At 39.3% G+C, this 21,077-nt stretch overlaps 1 protein-coding gene across 3 annotated transcripts in view; it reads right to left on the reverse strand.

Annotated features, from left to right (window-relative positions):
• Positions 1-5,269, reverse strand: part of FAM184B (family with sequence similarity 184 member B) — a gene marked incomplete at its 5' end in the record, with an annotated part of 114,202 nt that extends 108,933 nt beyond the window's left edge. For all 3 annotated transcript variants that reach the window (XM_082838232.1, XM_082838231.1, XM_082838230.1), the window contains one exon: positions 5,123-5,269. In XM_082838232.1, the coding sequence (XP_082694358.1) occupies positions 5,123-5,269 (147 nt within the window). The remainder of the gene's footprint in view (positions 1-5,122) is intronic.
• Between the last annotated feature and the right edge of the window lie 15,808 nt (positions 5,270-21,077).

Below are 21,077 nucleotides of genomic sequence, written 5' to 3' on the forward strand. Positions count from 1 at the left end.
GCTTACTGAGGGTCTACTATGTGGCAGACATTGTACAAACTTCTGGAAAAACAGATCAATAAGAAAGAAATAACGAGTATACAATTAGTGATTAATGAATACATGATTAATTACAAAAGTGAGATTTTTTTCAAAGATTTGTCTTGGGGGAAGTGAGACTTAAAAGATAAGTAGAATTCAACTTATAGAGATGAAGTCATTTCAGGAGAGGAAATATCAGAGGGAAGTGAGTGCACAGAGGAGGAAAGGGAGAAGTGCACTTCACTGTATTTGAGAACTGGGTGCCTGGGGTGGTACTTGATCCTCCTGGAAAAGTAGGCTGGAAAATGTAAGAGGGTACAGTCACTTCGGAAAGTCATCTGGCAGTTTCTTAGAAAGTCAAACATAAATTTACTATACAACCCAACAATCCCATTCCCAAGAGTAATTTTGTTACCCAAGAGTAACAAAAATGTGTGCGCAGGAATGTAATGTTTGTAGCAGCGTGATTCATAATAGCCCCAGGGTGGAAACAATCCAAGTGCCTATTAACTGGCGAATGTGATCATCAGAAAATGGTGTATCCATACAATGCGATACTACTGAGTAATAAAAGGCAATGAATGAATGACATATGCTACAACAATTGATGAACCTCAAAAACATGATGCTGAGATTTAGCAACTAAGTGAAAAAAGCCAGATGGAAATACATGTTGTATCGTTTCACTGATATAAATGGAAAGGATAAATTTATGAAGACAGAAAGTAGATCAGTGGTTGCCTGGCATTGGGGTAGGAACAGGGACTGACTACAAATGGATACAAAGGATGGTGATAGAAATGTCCTAAAACTGGATTATGGTTATGGAGCAGCAACTCTGTAAATTTACTAAAAGATGGTGAATTGTATGTTTAGATGAATTTTATGGTATGTAAATTATACTTCAATAAAGCCATAAAAATTAAGAAGTTATCAAAATCAGACGAAAGGAAGCAAGAACAGCAATCTTAGAAATGAAAAATGTAATTCTAAAACTTAATAGATGGGGCTTCCCTGGTGGCGCAGTGGTTAAGAATCTGCCTGCCAATGCAGGGGACAAATGTTCGATCCCTGGTCCGGGAAGATCCCACATGCCTCAGAGCAACTAAGCCCGTGCGCCACAACTACTGAGCCTGTGCTCTAGAGCCCACGAGCCACAACTACTGAGCCTGCATGCCACAACTATTGAAGCCCATTCCCCTAGAGCCCGTGCTCTGCAACAAGAGAAGCCACCACAATGAGAAGCTCACACACCGCAACAGAGAGTAGCCCCAGTTCTCCAGAACTAGAGAAAGCCCGCGTGCAGCAACGAAGACCCAACACAGACAAAAATAAATAAATAAATAAATGTTAAAAATAAATAAAACTTAATAGATGGGAAAAACTCTGGATTGGACATATTATTTAGAGGATTGGGAAATAGGAAGACAGGATTAAGGAATTCACCAGGATACAATAGAGACAAAAAGATCTTTAATAACATTTTAGGATATGGATGGAGAGGCGACCTTAACTCACCTAATGGCAGTTGCAGAAAACTGAATGGAGGCAATGACAGAGAAACAATATCTGAACACAAAATCATTGATAATTTTCCAGAATTAAAGAGAGCACCTGAGTCTTCAATAGAAAGTACATTCACTACCAACTAGAGAGTTCTAATGAAACTGCTAAACGTCAAAATACACATACACAAATGCTACCAATAGAAAAGGCAGATTATCTACAAAGGAATGAAAATTTGATTGGCAATAGGATTTTTACCAGCAGCAATTAGTATCTGAAGACAATAGAACACTATCAACACTGTGCTATGAGAAAATAGCTGTTCACTAGAAATTTTTTTTAATTTATTTTATTTATTTATTTTGGGGTGTGTTGGGCCTTTGTTGCTGTGCGTGGGCTTCCTCTAGTTGCAGCAAGCGGGGCTACTCCTCATTGGGGTGCATGTGCTTCTCATTGTGGTGGCTTCTCTTGCAGAGCACGGGCTCTAGGTGTGCGGGCTTCAGTAGTTGTGGCATGCGCAGTCTCTAGAGCACAGGCTCAGTAGTTGAGGCGCACGGGTTTAGTTGCTCCACAGCATGTGGGGGGATCTTCCCGGACCAGGGATTGACCCCATGTCCCCTGCATTGGCAGGCGGATTCTTAACCACTGCACCACCAGGGAAGTCCCATCACTAATTTTATACCCAAGTAAACAACCATCCAACAGTGAGGGCAAAATACAGACATTTTCAAATATACAAAGAATTTCTTACCCCACCAAGACCCCTACGGAAAGAACTATTAAATGATGAACTTCAGCTAGAAGAAAAGTGAACCGAAAGAGAAGGCTGTGGATTCAAGAAAAAAATAGGGACTAGAAGAATTGGTGAAATGTCAGTAAATTTAACGAACTCAAGTATAAAAACGATTGTAAATTTTAAAAGGTAAAAAACTTTAGACAACAATGACAAGATGGGAAAGGGGAGGGCTGTTAAATGGGTAAAGTATGCAAAGCTCTTTTGTAGGGAGAAAGAATTATGTGATAACTTTGTTAGAAAAACTATAGTTAAATACGTATGTGGAGGGGCTTCCCTGGTGACGCAGTGGTTGAGAGTCCGCCTGCTGATGCAGGGGACACGGATTCGTGCCCCAGTCCGGGAAGATCCCACATGCTGCGGAGCGGCTGGGCCTGTGAGCCATGGCCACAGGGCCTGCGCGTCCAGAACCTGTGCTGCGCAACAGGAGAGGCCACAACAGTGAGAGGCCCGCATACCGCAAAAAAAAAAAAAAAAAAATGTATGTGGAAAAATAAAAGACAAGGCTGAGAAGAATAGGAATAATGCCAGAAGTGCTCAAACCAGCAGTGGAAAATGAGGGAATATAGATCATTTAACTAATCCAGGATGGTAAATGAAAAACACAAAATATGATGGAAGAATAAGTCCCAATATGTTAGTTATCACAGTAAACGCACATGGATTAAATTCACCTATCAGAGATACAACTAAAATAAAACTTACAGAAAGATTAAATATAAAGAGATGGAAAACATCACATACAAAAGGTAGCCAAAAGAAAGGTGGCATATCAATATCAATATTAAAAATGTCTAATTTAAACAATTAGCATGAAAAATGGTAAAGAGGGGCCCTACATAATAAGAATCAACTGTGATTTCTAATGCAGAATATACTTTGAGAAACACTGCCTACTATGCACTAGGGATCATGGCTGCTTTCGTCACTGCCGTTTCCTTCAGTGCCTGGCACATCATAATTGTGCCAAAATATCAATATTAATGGGCAGAATGACTACCATTACCACATTATATTGAAATGATCTGTTTATGCATTTGTCTCATCACAAGGGCAGGGTTCCTATCTTACTCAGTTTTATGCCATCAATATTGAGCACAGCACCTGGCACACAATAGGCACTCCATAAATTCAAACTGAGTTCAGGGTTCATCTCCTCCATAAAGTCTCTCCTAAATGTTCTTACCCATAATGACTTATCCTTTGTTTCTACTTCTATAGCACTCACAACTTGAAACATCCAATTTAGCAACTGATTACAGAGCAGTGTCTTTTAGGTTTCTCTCCAACCTTGTTTCTCCAAAAATATTTTAGGTTCTTTGAAGATGAAGATGCCTTATACTGTGCGCAGCGCCTCAAATCAGTACCTTTCTGGGTCGATGTCACTATTTGGATGACTCCAGATTAGATCTGGGGTGCCAAGCAGCACATGCCAAGGCCTCCAAGGAGTATCTCCATTCCCCGTTTCCATCCTTGACTAAAGAGATCACTGGGCTTCCCTGGTGGCACAGTGGTTGAGAGTCCGCCTGCCGATGCCGGGGATGCGGGTTCGTACCCCGGTCTGGGAAGATCCCACATGCTGCAGAGCGGCTGGGCCCGTGAGCCATGGCCGCGGAGCCTGCGCGTCCGAGGCCTGTGCTCCACAACGGGAGAGGCCACAGCGGTGAGAGCCCCGCGTACCGCAAAAAAAAAAAAAAGAGAGAGAGATCACTGTTTGGATACCGGCTCATTTGCAAAAAATGTGGAGAAGTTAATGGGAGGGATAGGAGAAGGCAGCTGGTGTCCAATTCCAGGTCTCTGTGCTCTCTTCCTTCTGGAAAAATAGTCAGGGAGGAAAATGCCTGTGATCCCACAAAAAAGTGGGTGTGGGAAGTGGGAGGAAGATAGTTGGGGAAAAGAGTATGTCCCATACTCAGAACCTGGACCGGACGTTCCACTAGCAGGCATGTTATCAGGAGTAATTATTATGAGATTGAAAGGAAACCCCAAGGCAACTAGCTAAATTCAGGCACTCGGGACCTTGTATAAAAGACAGAGAGGGATGTTGTTTTCCCGTCTACACAACAGGCACAGGAGGGGAACCTACCACAAGGAGCTCCTAATTGGGAAGCTGCAGTGGGCTAACAAAGGACAGGGTGTCCATCTTCTTGCTGGTCTTCATAAGGAAGACATCACAGTTCCTGGAGGTTCAATCAGGGCTCTGGGATGAGGTAGGGAGATGGAGGGGCTGACCTCCCGAGGTCCTTTGTAATCCAGTAATTAAATGGTGAATCGTTCACTTCCCCATTTATGCTCTGTACCCAGTTTGATAGTAAGTCCCCTGGGCTGCCTTCCAGGTTTACTACGGTGACACGCAAGCTGCTGGCGCTCAACAAATGAATCAAATGTTTAAATAGCCCACATGACCTCCTCCCCGCCTGTAAAGTACGGCGATGAATGAAATCACAACATTCCAGGCACCATCACTTGAGCAGAGCCTGCAATTCCCCCCCCCCCCCCCCCCCACACACACACACAGCACTGATTCAACTCGATTCACATTCCCACCCTGGGAGCACAGGCCACCTGCTCAGCGTGGAGGTTGTAGGAGTTTCCTTGGCAAGGATCCTTTCTCTCAGCTGCTTTAGGATGGTGTCTCCAGAAGGTCACCAAGATTTAGGACCGCTTCCCTTCCGGGTTGGCCTCCGAGGCAAAGTTTCAGCTCGGATTCTGCCTGGGCCTCCCTCGGGCGCGTCCGCACTCCCTCCCCGGCCCGGGGCGCCCCGGACGCGCAGCTGGCCGGCCTGCAGCGCCTCACGTTACCTTGGTGAGCTGGGCGATCTTCTTGCACATTTTCACGTGCATCTCGGGATCACAGTCCATTCTCCAGTCGGCGCCACCTCCGGCATCGGCTTTGGAGCCCGGGCAAGTCCCGGGAGCGTGAATTTTGCTGTTGAGGGCAGAAGCCATCGCTGAAACGCGTCAGGCACTCAAAGCCTCTCGATGGCTCGGCTTCTCGATGCCCACGGTGTGTAGGTGCTTGCGCGCGCGGGCGTGTGAGTGTGTGGGCTTTCTCGGGAGAGGTGGCACTGCAGTCCCGCCGCCCGCGCCACCGCGTGGCTCCCGCGCGCCCACCCTTCCTCCTCCGGCCCTCGCTTGCTTGCTGGCTCTGCGGGCACCCGCACCCTGCGGCGAAGCGCCGAGAAACCGCACGTGCCGCTCGTGACCCGCGCGCAGCTCCCGGGCCCGTGCGGGTTTCGCCTGCAATCAGCTTCAGCGACGAGAAGCCAGTGGCCTTGGAGAGGTTTGCGCCGGCCAGGCGCGGCGCTCTGGGACACGTGGGTGGCGCCGGGCTCCGGACTCAGTGGCGACGGACCCCGCCCGTGGTGGGCATCCCAGGCCAAGGAGAAAGAAGAGCCGGCCTCAGCCTCGGGCAGCTGGGGCGTTTGGTGTGGGGAAGGGACCCCTGGCGACGTGCTGCTGGCGAATGGATGGCGAGAGACCGGGCACCTTGACGGGTGCACTCAGCCAGCGACTCCGGAGCCTCGGAGCTGGGCGCTGAGGGCTGAGGGCTGGGGGTGGGGGGGGCGGGGTGCCGAGAGAGGGGCGGGGAGGGGAAAGCGAGTCGCGGGGACGCAAGGAGGTGCGGGGACCCGGGCATACGTTTTGGGCCCCTGCCTGGGCTGAGGGTGGGAGCCCCCCTTCCCCCATTTTAAGAAGGACCCCGGACGTTGCGGGAGAATTGCAGGAGATTACCAAAGGGAAGAAGCCAAAAGGGCTGCCGAGGAGCTGGTGACCGAAATCTGGGACGAGAAAGTGCAGAGTACGTAGTGAGGGAATGTGTAGTGTAAGAAAGCAGAGAAAAAAGTCAAAGACGGGTAGAAAGGATGGTGACAGGTGTGGGAAAGGAGGAAGCGAAGAGGAATGAAGGAGTAGGTGAGTAACAAATGGAGCTGAAAGTCTGAGCAAACCGATCCCAGGGAAAGTGAAGCGACTCAGCCACACACCTGGCCACCGGCCACCGGGAGCCAGAATCCTGTCAAGTCTTTGGATTACGAGCTTGTGTGGTTTTCGTTTGTTTGGTGAGTGGAGGGGTTAGCGGGCCAAATTTCTTTGTGACTTGCTTTTTCTGGTTTCAAACAGTGGGCTTTGGGGAAAGTGACAACATCCTGATCGGAATTTCCTAAAGTGTGAATAACAGCATCAAAATAATAAGCAATTTGCATGGTTAATATATTTCATTTTACAAACTGCTTTATATCAGAAGTTTTAATAATCTTGAAAAAAACCAAGCAAACCTCAAGGGGTCTCAGAAACCACGATCCCATCCCTCCACACTACCCATTTTTATAGATGAGGAAATACAGAAAACTTGTACCAAGCAAGGCAATTACAAGTAGCAGAGTTGTGTCTGAAACAGAGATATTCCTATTCTAAATTCCTTACTTTCACCCCAATACATTATACTTCATAGGCATAGCCAACCTGGGTTTTGGTTCCTAGTTTATCCTCTTAGGTTCCCTCTCCAGGACAACTACCCCTTCCCCCAATTCAATTAGAAAACAGAATGCCTGAATCAGAATCACTGCCAGGATGTTGATGTAGACTCTTGGTCCTATCTTAGATTCCATGAGTCAGAATCTCTGGAGGTGAGGATCCAGAATCCACATTTTAAACGAGCGTCCTACTTAATTCCAAATTTAGAGTATTTTCTGCAGGGTTTTAATATATAATACATTTTACAGGAATTCAACCACTTTGTAAACTAGAAGAAAATTAGCCTTTTTGATTCAGAACTTTATCAAAAGTTGTTCTCCTCTGTGGAAAATCACATCATCAGTGGCTTTGTGGCTCATATTTGGTTGCTGATACGACACACTTGTATTGTAACTGCCACGTTCATGGTGAGTCTGCCAATATGTGCAAGCATCTGAGTACTACATTATGTCATAAAGTTAATCAAGCCAGAGCATTTCCATACTGAAATGATTTAATTATAATTGCTTTCCTTTTATTTCTCCTTTCTATTACTGTCAAGAAATTATACTGAGTTTTAAAATGTGTTTACTAATTTAAAAAATTATCTATGAATTTCAAGATAATACCATGAACATTATAGAAAAGGTGATATTGGGTGTGAACAGGATTGAGAACCACTGCTCTTGATGATCTTATACACACTAAAGTTTAGTAAGACTGCTTTCTAACTCCAAGTTTTAGTTATTTAATTATGATCTTATTAAGTCTGGGGGCCAAAACATTTTCCAGTTGGATATATTATACTTGCAACTTTATAGTGGCAGACAGTGGGGAAAGCAGATTCCCTTATCAGGCTTTGCTGGACTGCAGTTACTATAATCAAGGTACCACAAGCTGGCCTGTCTTGCAAAGAGTCCTTTGCAGTTTGCTGGGGTTTTCTAGCACCGTGACTAGTAGGTCTTTTCACACTATCAGGAGTGAAATAGAGGGCAGAAGAGGACTATGTGCTTTGTCTAATACAGGGCATTTATTAGCTCACTAATGTGGTCTTGGAATTATGCCATGCTCTTTGCACATGTTCTCACCCCCACTAAGGCACTTATTATTCTCATTCTACAGACTAGAAAATTGAAGCTAAGGGAGGCTAAACACCCAATTTTACACAGCTAGTAAATGGATCTGAGTCTATCCAACTTCAAAGGCTGTTCTTCCCAGAGCACAGTGCTGGCAATCCGAAACTTTTTAAAACTACAATCAATTTGTTTTTTCTTTAGATTATAAACATATAAGCTTCTTTTAGTTACCCCTCTCCTCAATCTCACCTGTAATAATACAAAAAATGGGTATAAGAAGAAAGCAAAAATCACCCCAAGTCCCACACTCAAAGAAAATTGCTGTTAATATTTTGAAGATTCTTCTAGACATCTCTCTGAAAACACCTAGAAAATGTTAAGTACGTATATGTATTTTAAAATAACTGAGATACTGTAATAATGTTTTTGAACCCTATTCACTCAATCTTATTTTCCTTTTGCCAATAACAATCTACATTCCCATTTTAAACAGCCAGTATTCCATTATATACAACATATTTACCCCACCCATTATTGAACAATTCTTTTATTTTTTTATATTTTAAGCAAAATGCTTCATATATGTTTATAATGTTTGCTGTATTATGAGAATATTCAATTCTGTTCTAAAGGACAGGAAAACCAAAAAGGATATATGAAACTTATGTTGGATAGAATTCTTAAAATGTGTTAAGTACAGAGTATACTGTAAGACAGGATAAAGACAGAATGGAATATATGTAAAAAGGAGGGAACGAACAAGAGTGTTACTAATGGGTGGAAAAAGATGGAAAGACCAAAGATGTAAGGTAAAGATAATGCCACCTTCAGGCTGACAGCTGTATCATCCCTAAAATGCCATTTGTTGACACTCATTCTGGCCCCGTGAATGTCCTGCCCCAGAAACACAGATAAAAAACATGGCTCTCAGCAGGCCGTTATCCAGGCATACATGCCTTTGCACATTTCTAACAGAGCAAGCACGTATTGACTCTAGGCATCCTCCACCTGCTGAGCCCCTCTTTCAATTTCAACTGTGGTTCTCAAAACTGAACTTTCAGGGCTTCCCTGGTGGCGCAGTGGTTGAGAGTCCGCCTGCCGATGCAGGGGACACGGGTTCGTGCCCCGGTCCGGGAGGATCCCACATGCCACGGAGCCATGGCCGCTGAGCCTGTGCGTCTGCAGCCTGTGCTCCGCAACGGGAGAGGCCACAACAGTGAGAGGCCCGCGTACCGCAAAAAACAAAACAAAACAAAACAGAACAAAACCCTGCACGTTCAGAAGTCAAGGCTGCTGCAGCAGACAGGACAACAACACTGCATACCCCAGGATTCTGGTAATGTGGTCCTCCACCTCCCTGGCACCCTGTCCTAAATGTCTTAACCTTCACTATACTTTCCAATTGACTTCTGTTTAAAAGTGATTCAGTAAACCATGGGATTTGAGCATCTTAATTTGGGCTGTAAGGATTTGCTGTCCATGACATCTGGGATAGTCTGTCTGGTAGTGTGTTTGGAGATTACCATTGCATCAGGAAAACTTCCTACACGACATTATACACGGATCTTTGCACAGATGTGCAAGTATTTCCATAGGAGTAAATCCTAGAATAAACTGGTTTCAAAGAGTATGCAAATTTTAAATCTTTATATATTCTATACTGTTCTGGAATAGTTATTCCAAATTATACTCATTAATAGTGCTCAAAAATGTGTGTTTTCCCATGCTTGTGATCTTGAAATATCTTCCAATTTAAAAGGGGAAGAGCGTCTCCCCTACACCATTTGTTTGATTACTAGTAGGGCTGTTAAAACACCTTTCCACAAATTGATCAGTCATTGGAATTAAACTTTTTGTGCACTCTTTTTGTCTGGCTGTCTTCTATATGTTGAAGTAACTTTCTAGACCCAAGATAGGGCTGCTACTGTGTAGGGTGCCATGTCAGCAAACCAACACCTAGATAATTTTTGTGTCCCTGTAATGCTCTGTGCGACCAGAAACACAGTATATCCAGTCAGCCAATCCCCAAACACCAAGCCAGCTCTGGGCTCTCTACTTAGTTTCTTCTTACTCTAAACAAGGTTGACTAGGTGACCCCAGCCAATCAGATATTTTCTATTTTTCTCTTCCTTGTTCTTTATTCTTTATCCTATAAAAGCTTCCTGCCTTCCACCCCATTTTATTCTACTTCATAAAGTGCTAAAGTTTGTATCACCAAAATTGTCTTTAATCATTTTTTAAAACTTATTACAAGATCTTTCTTTGCAGGGGCTTTGAGCACTTTACTTATCATACATATTGCAAACATTTCCCCCAGTTAGCAATTTACGTTTCTTATGCTCTATGAATATCTTGAATTTTTACATAGGTAAATCTGTTTATCTTTTCTCATATTTTGGAATAAAATGTTTGGTGGCAAAATTTTAGCCAGATTATATTAAATATTGATATGATCACCATGAGTGCCACAAATTGTTTTGGAAGCAGCTAGTGGGCGATGAGTCTAGTAATGCGAGCACTGGTAGTCATTATTCTCATCTTCATACCTGAAAATCCTGCTTGTGGTAACAGAGGTGTGAAGCACAGGGATAAAAGAAGAGTTGAGTACATGGGCTAAGAGCAGTTAATCGCACAAGTAGTCTTTCCAATACCTGAAACATTTAACAGCCAGTTTGCAAAGTACATTTGACTTCACTTTAAACAGGCAGAAAGGGAATCTGGCCACTCAATACTGCTGCCTTTCTGGTCTTTTTCTAGAGTTCAAAGGTAAATAAACAATAGAACTCTCCAAAACTCGAAAAAGGAATGGAACTGATGCTTTTAAATTCTCTTTATTACACAGCAGTAGAGTGCTCTCTACTTAATGGAAACGAAAAAGTTTTTTAACTGAATTAAGTAGTGGTAATAGAATGACCTATGGTTCAATTTTTCAACCTAGCCAAGTCGTTTTTCAATTTCCCTTTCCTGAATTGACCACTGTTTTTGTTTGTTTTGTTTTGTTTTTGTTTTTTAAGGTCATCTGGTGTCTCTGCAATACAAATCCAAGTATCACCTAGAATATGTACATGGATTTAGAATTTCTCAAATTTTGGTAAACATAAAAATTATCATGAGCTTGATAAAAATGAATAATTCTGACTCCTTCATCAGAAATTTTGATTCAGGTCTGAGTAAGGCATTTTAAACAATCACTTCAGTGATGCTGTTGTGGATGGTACCAGACCCCAGTTTGAGAATTGCTTTAATGTCTCAAATAAGCCTTAACAGTTCCCTCTATGTCGTCCTGCTTTATTACGTCCTCCTCATCCTTTCTCCTATTCACATCCTATCAGCCTTCATGTCTCAGCTCAGGTAGCACTCTGAGGGAGCCCTGACCTGACTACTCCAGTCAGAGATGCTCTCCCTGAGCTCTCATGGCACTTAGTATACAGCAGACCTCTCTAAACTTTGATTCAGCAACTGATCAGAAGAAACTTTTTGAGCATGCATTCCAATAATGTACTTCTTGACCTATGATTGTACTGTACTAATATTTTATATACACTGTAAAATATACCCAAAAGAGAAAGTTAACAGATGAATTAAAGAAAATATGACAAATTATTGTTAATTTGACAAAAATTTTGGTATATATTATTAATATATTGTGATATAGTATTTTAGATGAAGCAATTTAATTGAATATGCTTCAACATTTTAAAAAATCTTGATTTATCATTTTAGGATATTGTGATTCAGAGGTCTAATTCTAAGTTCAGTTTATTTCAACATTGATTTTAATAGCTGCTATAACTGAAAACATATGAAACTTCACAGGTTCAAGGGATGGATATTATTAAAGTTACTTACTAAATTATGGTTATCAATTTTGCAATCCCATACACCAATTTTCATAAAGGATTTTGCTCAAATTTTGTTGAAATTCAGTAAAGTTATATCTTCCTTGATACCAATCAATTCTCACAAGCTAATCATAAAATGTTGCATTTCTATATGTATTTTTAAATAGGTAATTATTCATATGGTACAATATTCAAGAGTGAAAAAATGAAATGACTTCATTCCACCTCTGTTTCTAGTCACTGGTTCCACTCCTGCAGAAGCAACAAATTCTATTCCTACATGAGCATAAAAAGCATGTGTATATTTAATTTTCTGACACATTTTACACTTACTACCATACTGAATGAGGAAGGATGTGGTTTTCCTACACCATATCCCTTCCACATTCCTCAGTTTTATCAGAATTCCAATAGTAATCACTTAATATGATAACAATGTAAATATGGTTCATGGGCCAAAGTGTGCTCAAAATTACTCCTACTTTCTTACACAATCCTTCTTTGTCTTCTTTTTTAATTCGCTAACTGCTAAGGATAGATTTAAGTGTGTGTTGGTTTCAGTATTCAGCAAAAACCTGCTCTTAGGCTTTGGCCTTGCCCTTTGGGAGGCTGAAGAGCTGACTACCTCTTTCACTATCATTTCTGGCAACTCTGAAATTGTACCAGATCAATGATAATGGTCCTTTTTTCCAGATGAACATTGCACCTATTCAGATTAACAACATCTGTATTATTAACAAGGCAAGTATATTAGTTACGGTAATGTTAATTGCTAAAATAAACAAACCCTACATTTCAGTAGCTTAACACAGTAGAGTTTATTTTTTTGCTCACATGAAAGTCTGAGTTACTTGTCTTTGGACCCCCTTCCTATCTAAAGTGAATCAGCAGTTGGCTATTTCTATCTGTGCTCCAAGATCCTCCAGGACCACATAGTCATCTGCATCCAGCCAGTAAAAGGCAAAAAGAATATAGAGAAGGTATATCCATTTCTAAAATACCTTGGGGCCTGGACTTGACATACCAACTCTGTAGTCATTGGCAAAAACTGATTATAGGCGAGAACTGACTAAGATATAAGGGGGTCTGGAAATATAATTCCTGGCTGGGTAGCAATTTCTCATAAGAACTCTACACTCTGAAAAGGGGAGCACACAATATGATGGACACAGAATTATCTATTACAAATAATTCAGACTTACTGTTAATATCTGAATATATATTTTCTAGTACAGGTAAACATTTGGGATATAAATTGAAGTGAAAAAATCACACTGAAATGTAAGCTCCATGAAGGCAGAAATTTTTGTCTTTTTGTTGACTGCTAAAGCCCTAGGGCTTAGAATAGTACTTGGCACTCTGTAGATGCTCAGTAAATATTTGCTGAATGACCAACTGAATGAATGTATTTTATGCACTGAAATTCTATTAATCAGGTCAGATACCATGTGTATGTATTGCAAAAGTAAAGTGCTGCAAATAATTGATTTGAAAACTGTTAATTTTATGTACAGAAACAGATATTGAGAACATTCTGGTAGCTGAATAACAGGGAAACAGATGAACACGAACATTATTAGACTAGATAACGTCTAGAAGAATACCTTAAATGTATAAAAACATTTAAATAACAGTGCAAGGCAGAATAATAGATTCAATTGTTTATAATTCCAATAGCTGTAGAATTGGTATACTAAAATTCAAAATTTTAGACAAAGAACTAGTATTAGATTTTAGTTAATTTATACCATTTAGATAATTAATTTTCAAGAAAAAGTCCAATTTGGGAATTCTTCAGTCTTTTGAGGATAACTGAAAAATGGAATGTCAACTCTCCTACCTCAGATTTCATGAAAAGGACAAACTCCAAAGATATATAAACCACATCTATGATAAATGACCTTTAACCTGGATAAAATAAATGTAAAGGTTACCAAAAAATAAAAAGAAGATAGTAATAGAGAAAAATGAGATACCTAAAGTATTGTTTTCAGTCATTAAATTTCAAAATGTCAGTTGTAATAAGAATATTTTAATAAAGATAATTCCGCTTCTACCTCATATCATATACAAAATTAACTTGAGATGGATCACAGACTTAAATGTGAAAGCTAAAACTATAAGGCTTCAAAAAAAACACAACATAGAAGAATATATTCATAACATTCAGGTTGGCAAAGATTTGTTAGAGCACTAACAATAATAGAAAAATAACCTGATAAACTGGATTTTATAAAAATTTAAAACTTCCACTCATAACATACCATTAAGAAAGTAAAAATAAAAGGCATAGACTGGTAGAAGATACTTGTAACACACATACATATATCTGACAAACAACCTTGTATACTAAATATGTAAAGAACACATCATTAAGAAAAAGATAGCATAATTTACAAGTGGGCAAAAGACTTGAAAAAGTACTTTCAAAAGAGGTATCTGAAAGGACAAGAAGCATATGAAAAGGTACTCAATATTGCAAATCATGGAAACGTAAATTAAAGCCACGATGAGATACTACTATACAATAACAGAATCGGTAAAATTAGGGACTGACAATAACAAGTGTTTGTAAGGATGTGAAGCAACTGGAACTTTCATACATTGCTAGTGAGAATGTAAAATGATACAATCACTTTGGAAAGTGTTTGGCAGTTTTACTCTATGACACAGCAGTCTGGCTCATTCCCTAAAGGAATGAGTGCCTACAGCCACAAAAAACACAGAAGAATGTTTAATTGCAGCTTTATTTGTAATAGCCGCAAATTGTAAAGAACTCAAATGCCATCTAACAGGTAAATGAATAAAAGAATTATGGCATATTCATACAATGGGATAGTCTACAGCAATTTAAAAAACTGAATCATGGATACGTGCAAACTCCTGGATGAATCGCAGATATTATGTTGATGAAAGAAGCCAAGTGTAAAACAATACATACTGGATGAGTTCATTCACATAAAGTTGAGAACAAGCAAAATTAATCAATCTTTAGAAGAGATGAGTGGTTATTTCTGGGGGAGGTATAAACAGGGAAAAGGGCACTAGGGAATCAGAAATTTTTTATACTTTAATCTGAGTGTATACATCTTAATATGAGAGTATGCATTATGTGAAAAATCAAGTACACTTAATGATTATTGCACTTTATGTATTTTAGTGTAGGTATGATTATCCCTTACTTAAAAAAAGAAAAAAAAAAAAAAGGCACATGGACAAATTGTCCTGGCAAGGTTTACTCAATAGATTGGATGACAGAGAAAAAACCACATCACCACACATAATTATTTGCAGTTAGATCAAAATTTATTAAGTTATATAATATTAATATAAACAAAGTATAGGGAAAAAACCTCAATCATAATACATAGAAAAAAAATCTAAAGCATTATATGGGAATAACTATATCCTGATAGCAAAAACAGTACAGAAGATGAAAATATGAAATTTCAGAATATTATTTGTAAAGAAGTAAATAACTCCTTATGCTTTTGAGTCTACAGAGGCTAAAATTTAAACAAAAAGCTGGTTGAAATGATTGCTATGTATTATGCATCATTTCTTTAAAAAGTTTGAGATTTGCTTAAGCAAGGGGCATAGTTCCTTTTACAAAACAAGTCACTGAACACAAGTTTTTCTGAAGAAGTCTTCCGCAGTGCACATCTTATTGAAGGTGAGCACCTATTGCAATTGTGGTGTATGATGCCTGAAGGAGCAATCTAATCGCTGACAATACTAGTTTTCCTATATTTTTAATGTCAAACTTCTAAAATCTGACTACTGAAATTGTAACAGAATGATTACATTTTAAAAAATAAAATTTGCAGATATATTTTTGTGACACAGAGACACTCATCCAAAAATTTGTATTTGGTGTACTTCGAATTGCTTCATTTTATCATTATTCTAGTTACCCTTGTACTTATCTTTAAATTTTTTTCCCTTGTCCCAACATCTGTTGCATTTTTTACACGTTCCATGTACTCACACACTTTGTTCTAAGTTTCCTAGAGACCTGCTTCCTGAGATCCCCACTCTACTTACTTGACACGGCAGTCATCGTGGGACTTTCTTTCATGGCATTCCTTTGTGAGATCGTATATTTTCAGGATCTCATGTCTTCTTACTTAGATTACTCCTTTGTTTTGGTGAAGCACATCCTCCAGTAGCCTCCTAAAAAAGGGTACATGGTAGGATAAAATTTTGAGACTGTGCTAGCCTAACCTTTACTTTAGCCCCATACTTGATTGGACTGTCTATATTCTAGAGAGAATACTAGATTGGAAATCATTTTTCCTCTTAGATTTGAAGACCTTGCTTTCATAGTTTTCTGCCATCTTCTAGTGTTGCTACCAAGGAGTCAAAATGCCATTCTGAAAACATCCTTTTATGTAACCCTGTTTTCCCCCTGTGGAAACTTTTAGGATCTTTAACCCTGGCATCCTGAAATATCATCATATGCCTTTGTGTGTGTGCGTGTGCATGTGCGTGTGTGTGTGTGTTTTAATTCATTGTACCGTGCACTCAGTGGATCCTTTTAATTTAGGAACCAGATGTCTTACATTTTTGGGAAATGTTCTTTAATTTTTTATCCTCACCTCCTTTCTCTGTTCTCTCATGTTGGAGATCTTATTAATCAGATGTTGCATCCCATTCTGATCTTCTTTCTTTTTTCTTTGCTATTTTTCACCTCTGCTTTTTTGTTCCAATTTCTGAAATTTCTTCAGCTTATCTCCCAACACATCTATTTCGTATTTAATTTTGGCTCTCCTATTTTTCCAATATTCTTATTATTTACTGATTGTTCATCTTTTATAGCACCCTATTCTTAATTTTCATGGGTGTAATATATTCTATGTTTCTGAAAATATCATAGCATCTTTGAGAGCTTTATGTTTTCTGCCTCATTTTCAGTTTTTTTTGTTTTAGGTACTTTTAATTGTTTTGGTCTTCATCTTTCATTGTTGAACGTATCTTCAAATGTCTAGTGATCCTTGGCTATCAGCTTATCATGACTTCAAGGGACTGAAAGCCACGTATGAATGAGCAGGGCTGTGAACTCTGGGTTTCACTGTAACAAATAATCAAGTGGCAAACTGTTTTTTAAATTGTCCATCTTTTCAGATGGGCTGGTCAGGGCTGGGGATAAGCCCAGCTACCAGATTCTGTAGTGAGGTGGTGAAAGGGCACTGAAGGATTATAATGTTCAGAATACTGACCTTCTCTCAATCATCCTGTTTTCAGAATAGCACCTCACTACCACCACCATTCTCCCCCCCGCCCAGGCCCCAGTTCTGATCCATTTGGTTCAATTTCTCCAGAGAATAAGCCTCTAGCCTTCTGCTAGAAAAAGGGAAAGCTGCCTGGCTACAAAGGGAGAACAAAAATAAACTTTCAAATAATTCCCTTATTTTCAACTTTGCTCCTCAACTTCACCTCCCAGGGTACCTTGTGCCCCCAAATCCTTGACTCTTTGGGGGGTTCTGGAAGGAAAAGATAGGTGTTCCAAATTTGTGGACCTTTTCTGCAATGAAGAGTGGCTGTGAGAACTGTGCTACCTATCAAGTATTAAAAAAAAAAATAGAAAGTAGTGCTACCAAATGTAAAATAGTGGGAAGCAGCTGCGTAGCACAGGGAGATCAGCTCAGTGCTTTGTGTCCATCTAGAGGGGTGGGATAGGGAGGGTGGGAGGGAGGCGCACGAGGGAGGGGATATGGCGATATATGTATATATATAGCTGATTCACTTTGTTATACAGCAGAAACTAACACAACATTGTAAAGCAATTATACTCCAATAAAGATGTTAGAAAAAAACAACAAAAAAGAACAAAAACAAAACAAAAAAAGATGTTAAAAAAAAAAAGTAGTGCACTTAATCTTTCCCTTCAGGGTAAAAGAGAAAGTAACTTTAAAATACACACGAAAAACAACAAACCCCCAAACTACCTATTACTGAGACATCATTTTGAAAATTTGTACGTCTGGAAATGTTTTAATGGCTATGTGATAATTTTAGCCAAAGACAATGTGTCTCCTATAAAAGCGCTCATATCTCAATTGACCTTCCTCTTTTATCTCTTAACAACAGTTCTAATCTTGGGTCAACTATGTGTTAGCCTCTCTCTTCCTGCATCAAGTATTCGCAGATAAAAATACAACACAATGGAAAGAACCAGTGTTCCCTGGGAACAACTACAAGACTACAATCCAAATTTAATCAGTGTTACTCACACATTCATAGGGTTGCCAGATAAAATATGGGATGCCAGATAAATTTGAATTTCAAATAATTAATTATTTTTCCTCGAATAAGTATGGCCCCTATTTCATTGTTTATCTGAAATTCAAATTTACTTGGGCATCCTGTATTTTTGCTAAGTCTGGCAATCCAACACATTTACTTAAACAGTATATCATAAGTAGAAAGTGACCAACATAGAAAAACTGGGTTTAAAGAAGGAAACTGGGATCTGGACCAAAGCTATTCAAGCCACCGGGCAAGTCTACATTACTACCAGGCAGGTAGCCATGGGCAACCCCATATGCACCCACTTTGCAATGTACAATGCCTTGGCTGTGGCCAAAATTAATGCTTTCAATTACTATAGGAACTTGGATTCTCTAGGTAGTGTGGTCAGCCCCTTGTGTCACCAGAGCTGTGCCACTCTATCAAGCCATTTTGGTTGCTCAGGGTTCAATCATAAAGCCAATCTAGGGTCTTTTTTGATGGACGATGGCCATACTCTTGGACAGTTCCAATTATTTGTGCACCTCCCAAACAAAGTTGCCCCAACCAGACCTAGATAATACACACACAGCAAGATATCAGTTGATGTATTGGAGTGTCAGGTCTCATAAGCTGACACCATGGATTGAAGGGGAGCATTAAGCACGGGTTTAGTAGTTAACCCAAATACAATAATTTCCCCCCAATAAAATATTACTAGCTCCTTCATTTATAAGCTGTAATATTTTAAGACTGTTTCATCTGGTTTCTGTTGATATCTAGTTTGATACCATACCAGCTCAGTTTCTGTGTATACTAGGAACTCAGTTACAATCTTGTTAGGCTGGCTGGGATCCTGTCTCCTAGGTGAATACTGGTTATGTCCTATGCTTGGAAATACAGCATAACTTTCCAAATGATTTCAGGAATTTTCATATCATGTTTCAGGGTCATCTATTTCTTCCCAGATAAACTACCCAAATTCCAGACTACTTACTGTTTTATGCTCCAACCCTAAGCTGTCACTAACATTTTTTTGAGCTTGAATTGTTTATTGTTCACTGTACAGTGTTATATACATTATCATGTCTTAAGTGGGTTATTAATAGACTCAAATATTTAAATACTTTGTATTGAATTGGACAAGTCACTTAATTTTTCTCATCTTCAGATTCCTCACCTCTGGAAATTATCTTAAAGTGTCTTTCATAGTGTCATTTCAACGGGTGCTATAAGATTAAAAAAGAAAACAGATGAACATTAGTTATGACTTTGGTAAATACTGCCCAGCTGTGGAAGGTCATTTCCAGGTTTATAATGAGCTGTTGTCAATGAGAAATAAGAAATGATCAACCATATGCAGCAGCTGCAGGGGATGAGGGGAGAGGTTCCTCACAAAGGTCTATGCTCAATATGTAGGGAAAAAAAAAGGCAAAAGCCACAGTATTCAGGTCTTAGAAGAAGGTAGAGGACTGGCTTTCACCAATGCCCCGCTTCTGCCTCAGTTTCAATGTTCGTTGCTTACAGGCTTGTTCTCTGATTCAACCCAAGCCCTGAAAGTGGTCCTTGAGATGGGGTAAGATATTTTTGCATTTATACATAATATTAAGGGTTTTTTTTTTTAACCTGAGTGAAGATGTGAGTTGAAAGGATTTTTACACTGTGCCACAAAAGTTTATTTTTGAATATTTCTTTTTAGAAATTAACAAAATTCTCTTGGAATTAAATGGATTACATTTTATGTCACGTGTGGGCTGGAATAAAAGTGATTTAAATTTCTATTTAAAACTAATGGGCTGCTCCAAAAATATTGAATTCTCTAACAATGGAGCCAAAAGTAGAAAATCATTTATTATGTAAGAGAATTTATGTTTTCAGTAAGAAAACAACCCAAGTGACTTCTAAAGTCCTAATTGCTTTAAGCAATTGAATATAAGTTAATTCAGGATTGACATTTTAAATGAAACATGTATATTCCTAGTACATTTGATAACGGTTCTTCATTGGAGGCTATATTTTAAACTGACTCCACAGTTTAGAAGCAACTCTAGTACTGTCTGCCTGCTACATTGTTATTTTAAATCATTATTTTAAAATCAAGTATTCTTTTTCCATACCTTATTGAGAAGGGCTGGCATAGCTCTTACAGCTAAGAGGAGCTGGGTAGATCAGATCACTGTGATACCTTTACCCTCTCCCTTTCCTTAGTCTCATATCCAAAAATTGTATAGTATATAATCCCACTGCTGCCACCAATAGAAAGAGATTAGACGATTATATACAAGGATCACACTTAAACATGTAGCCATTAACTAAATTTTGTCCAAAACTGGCAAAGATACACCACAGAGATTTTCCTTTTGATGACGGCAAGTAGACACAGAAGAAATACCTGGTGGTTGGTGTCAGTTAGTGTAGCTCCTTCAATTTTCCTCAGTCCAATGGATACCACTCATTAGTAGAACTTATGTGCCAGCAGCTTGTATAAAGTTGTCTCATGAAGTCTGAGTAGTTATCCAGACTTTCTGGGCTTTTATACATACCCCAGCCATATGAGCATAACACTTCTGGTCCTGATCTTTGTGTGCTACTGCCTTGTGAATTTAGTATATACAATTTAAATCTGTGTATAAAATACCTATTTATTTTATGTATTCCCTTAGCTGACTACCTCTTGGGGGGTTTAATTGTTGGAGTGTGCTCTCCATCTGAATTCCCACTACACTTCGATGACTGTCTCATTTTCAAATATTTAATGGTCAGTGTAAGGAGTAAGCTTATATTCTGTGACCCTAGCTCACAGTAAATGAGCATCAATGGCCAAAAGCCTTGGGGTAATTCACATTGGTTCAATTTATTTTAAAACTGATTTCTTATGTATATCATCTGATTTAATTTTGCACTCCCAGTGAGTGTCTGGATTATAGTAGGCACTCCATAATGTTATTAAATGACTAAATTTCTATTTAAAACTAATGGGCTGCTCCAAAAGATACTGAATTCTCTAACAATGCAGCCAAAAGTAGAAAATCATTTATTATGTAAGAGAATTTATGTTTTCAGTAAGAAAACAACCCAAGTGACTTCTAAGGTCCTAACTGCTTTAAGAATCTACTCTAATAACAAAACACTGTTTTCACCATAGAGAAAATGTTT

This window comes from Leucopleurus acutus (assembly GCF_964270905.1).
Source record: "Leucopleurus acutus genome assembly, chromosome: 4".
Taxonomy (NCBI): Eukaryota; Metazoa; Chordata; class Mammalia; order Artiodactyla; family Delphinidae; genus Leucopleurus; species Leucopleurus acutus.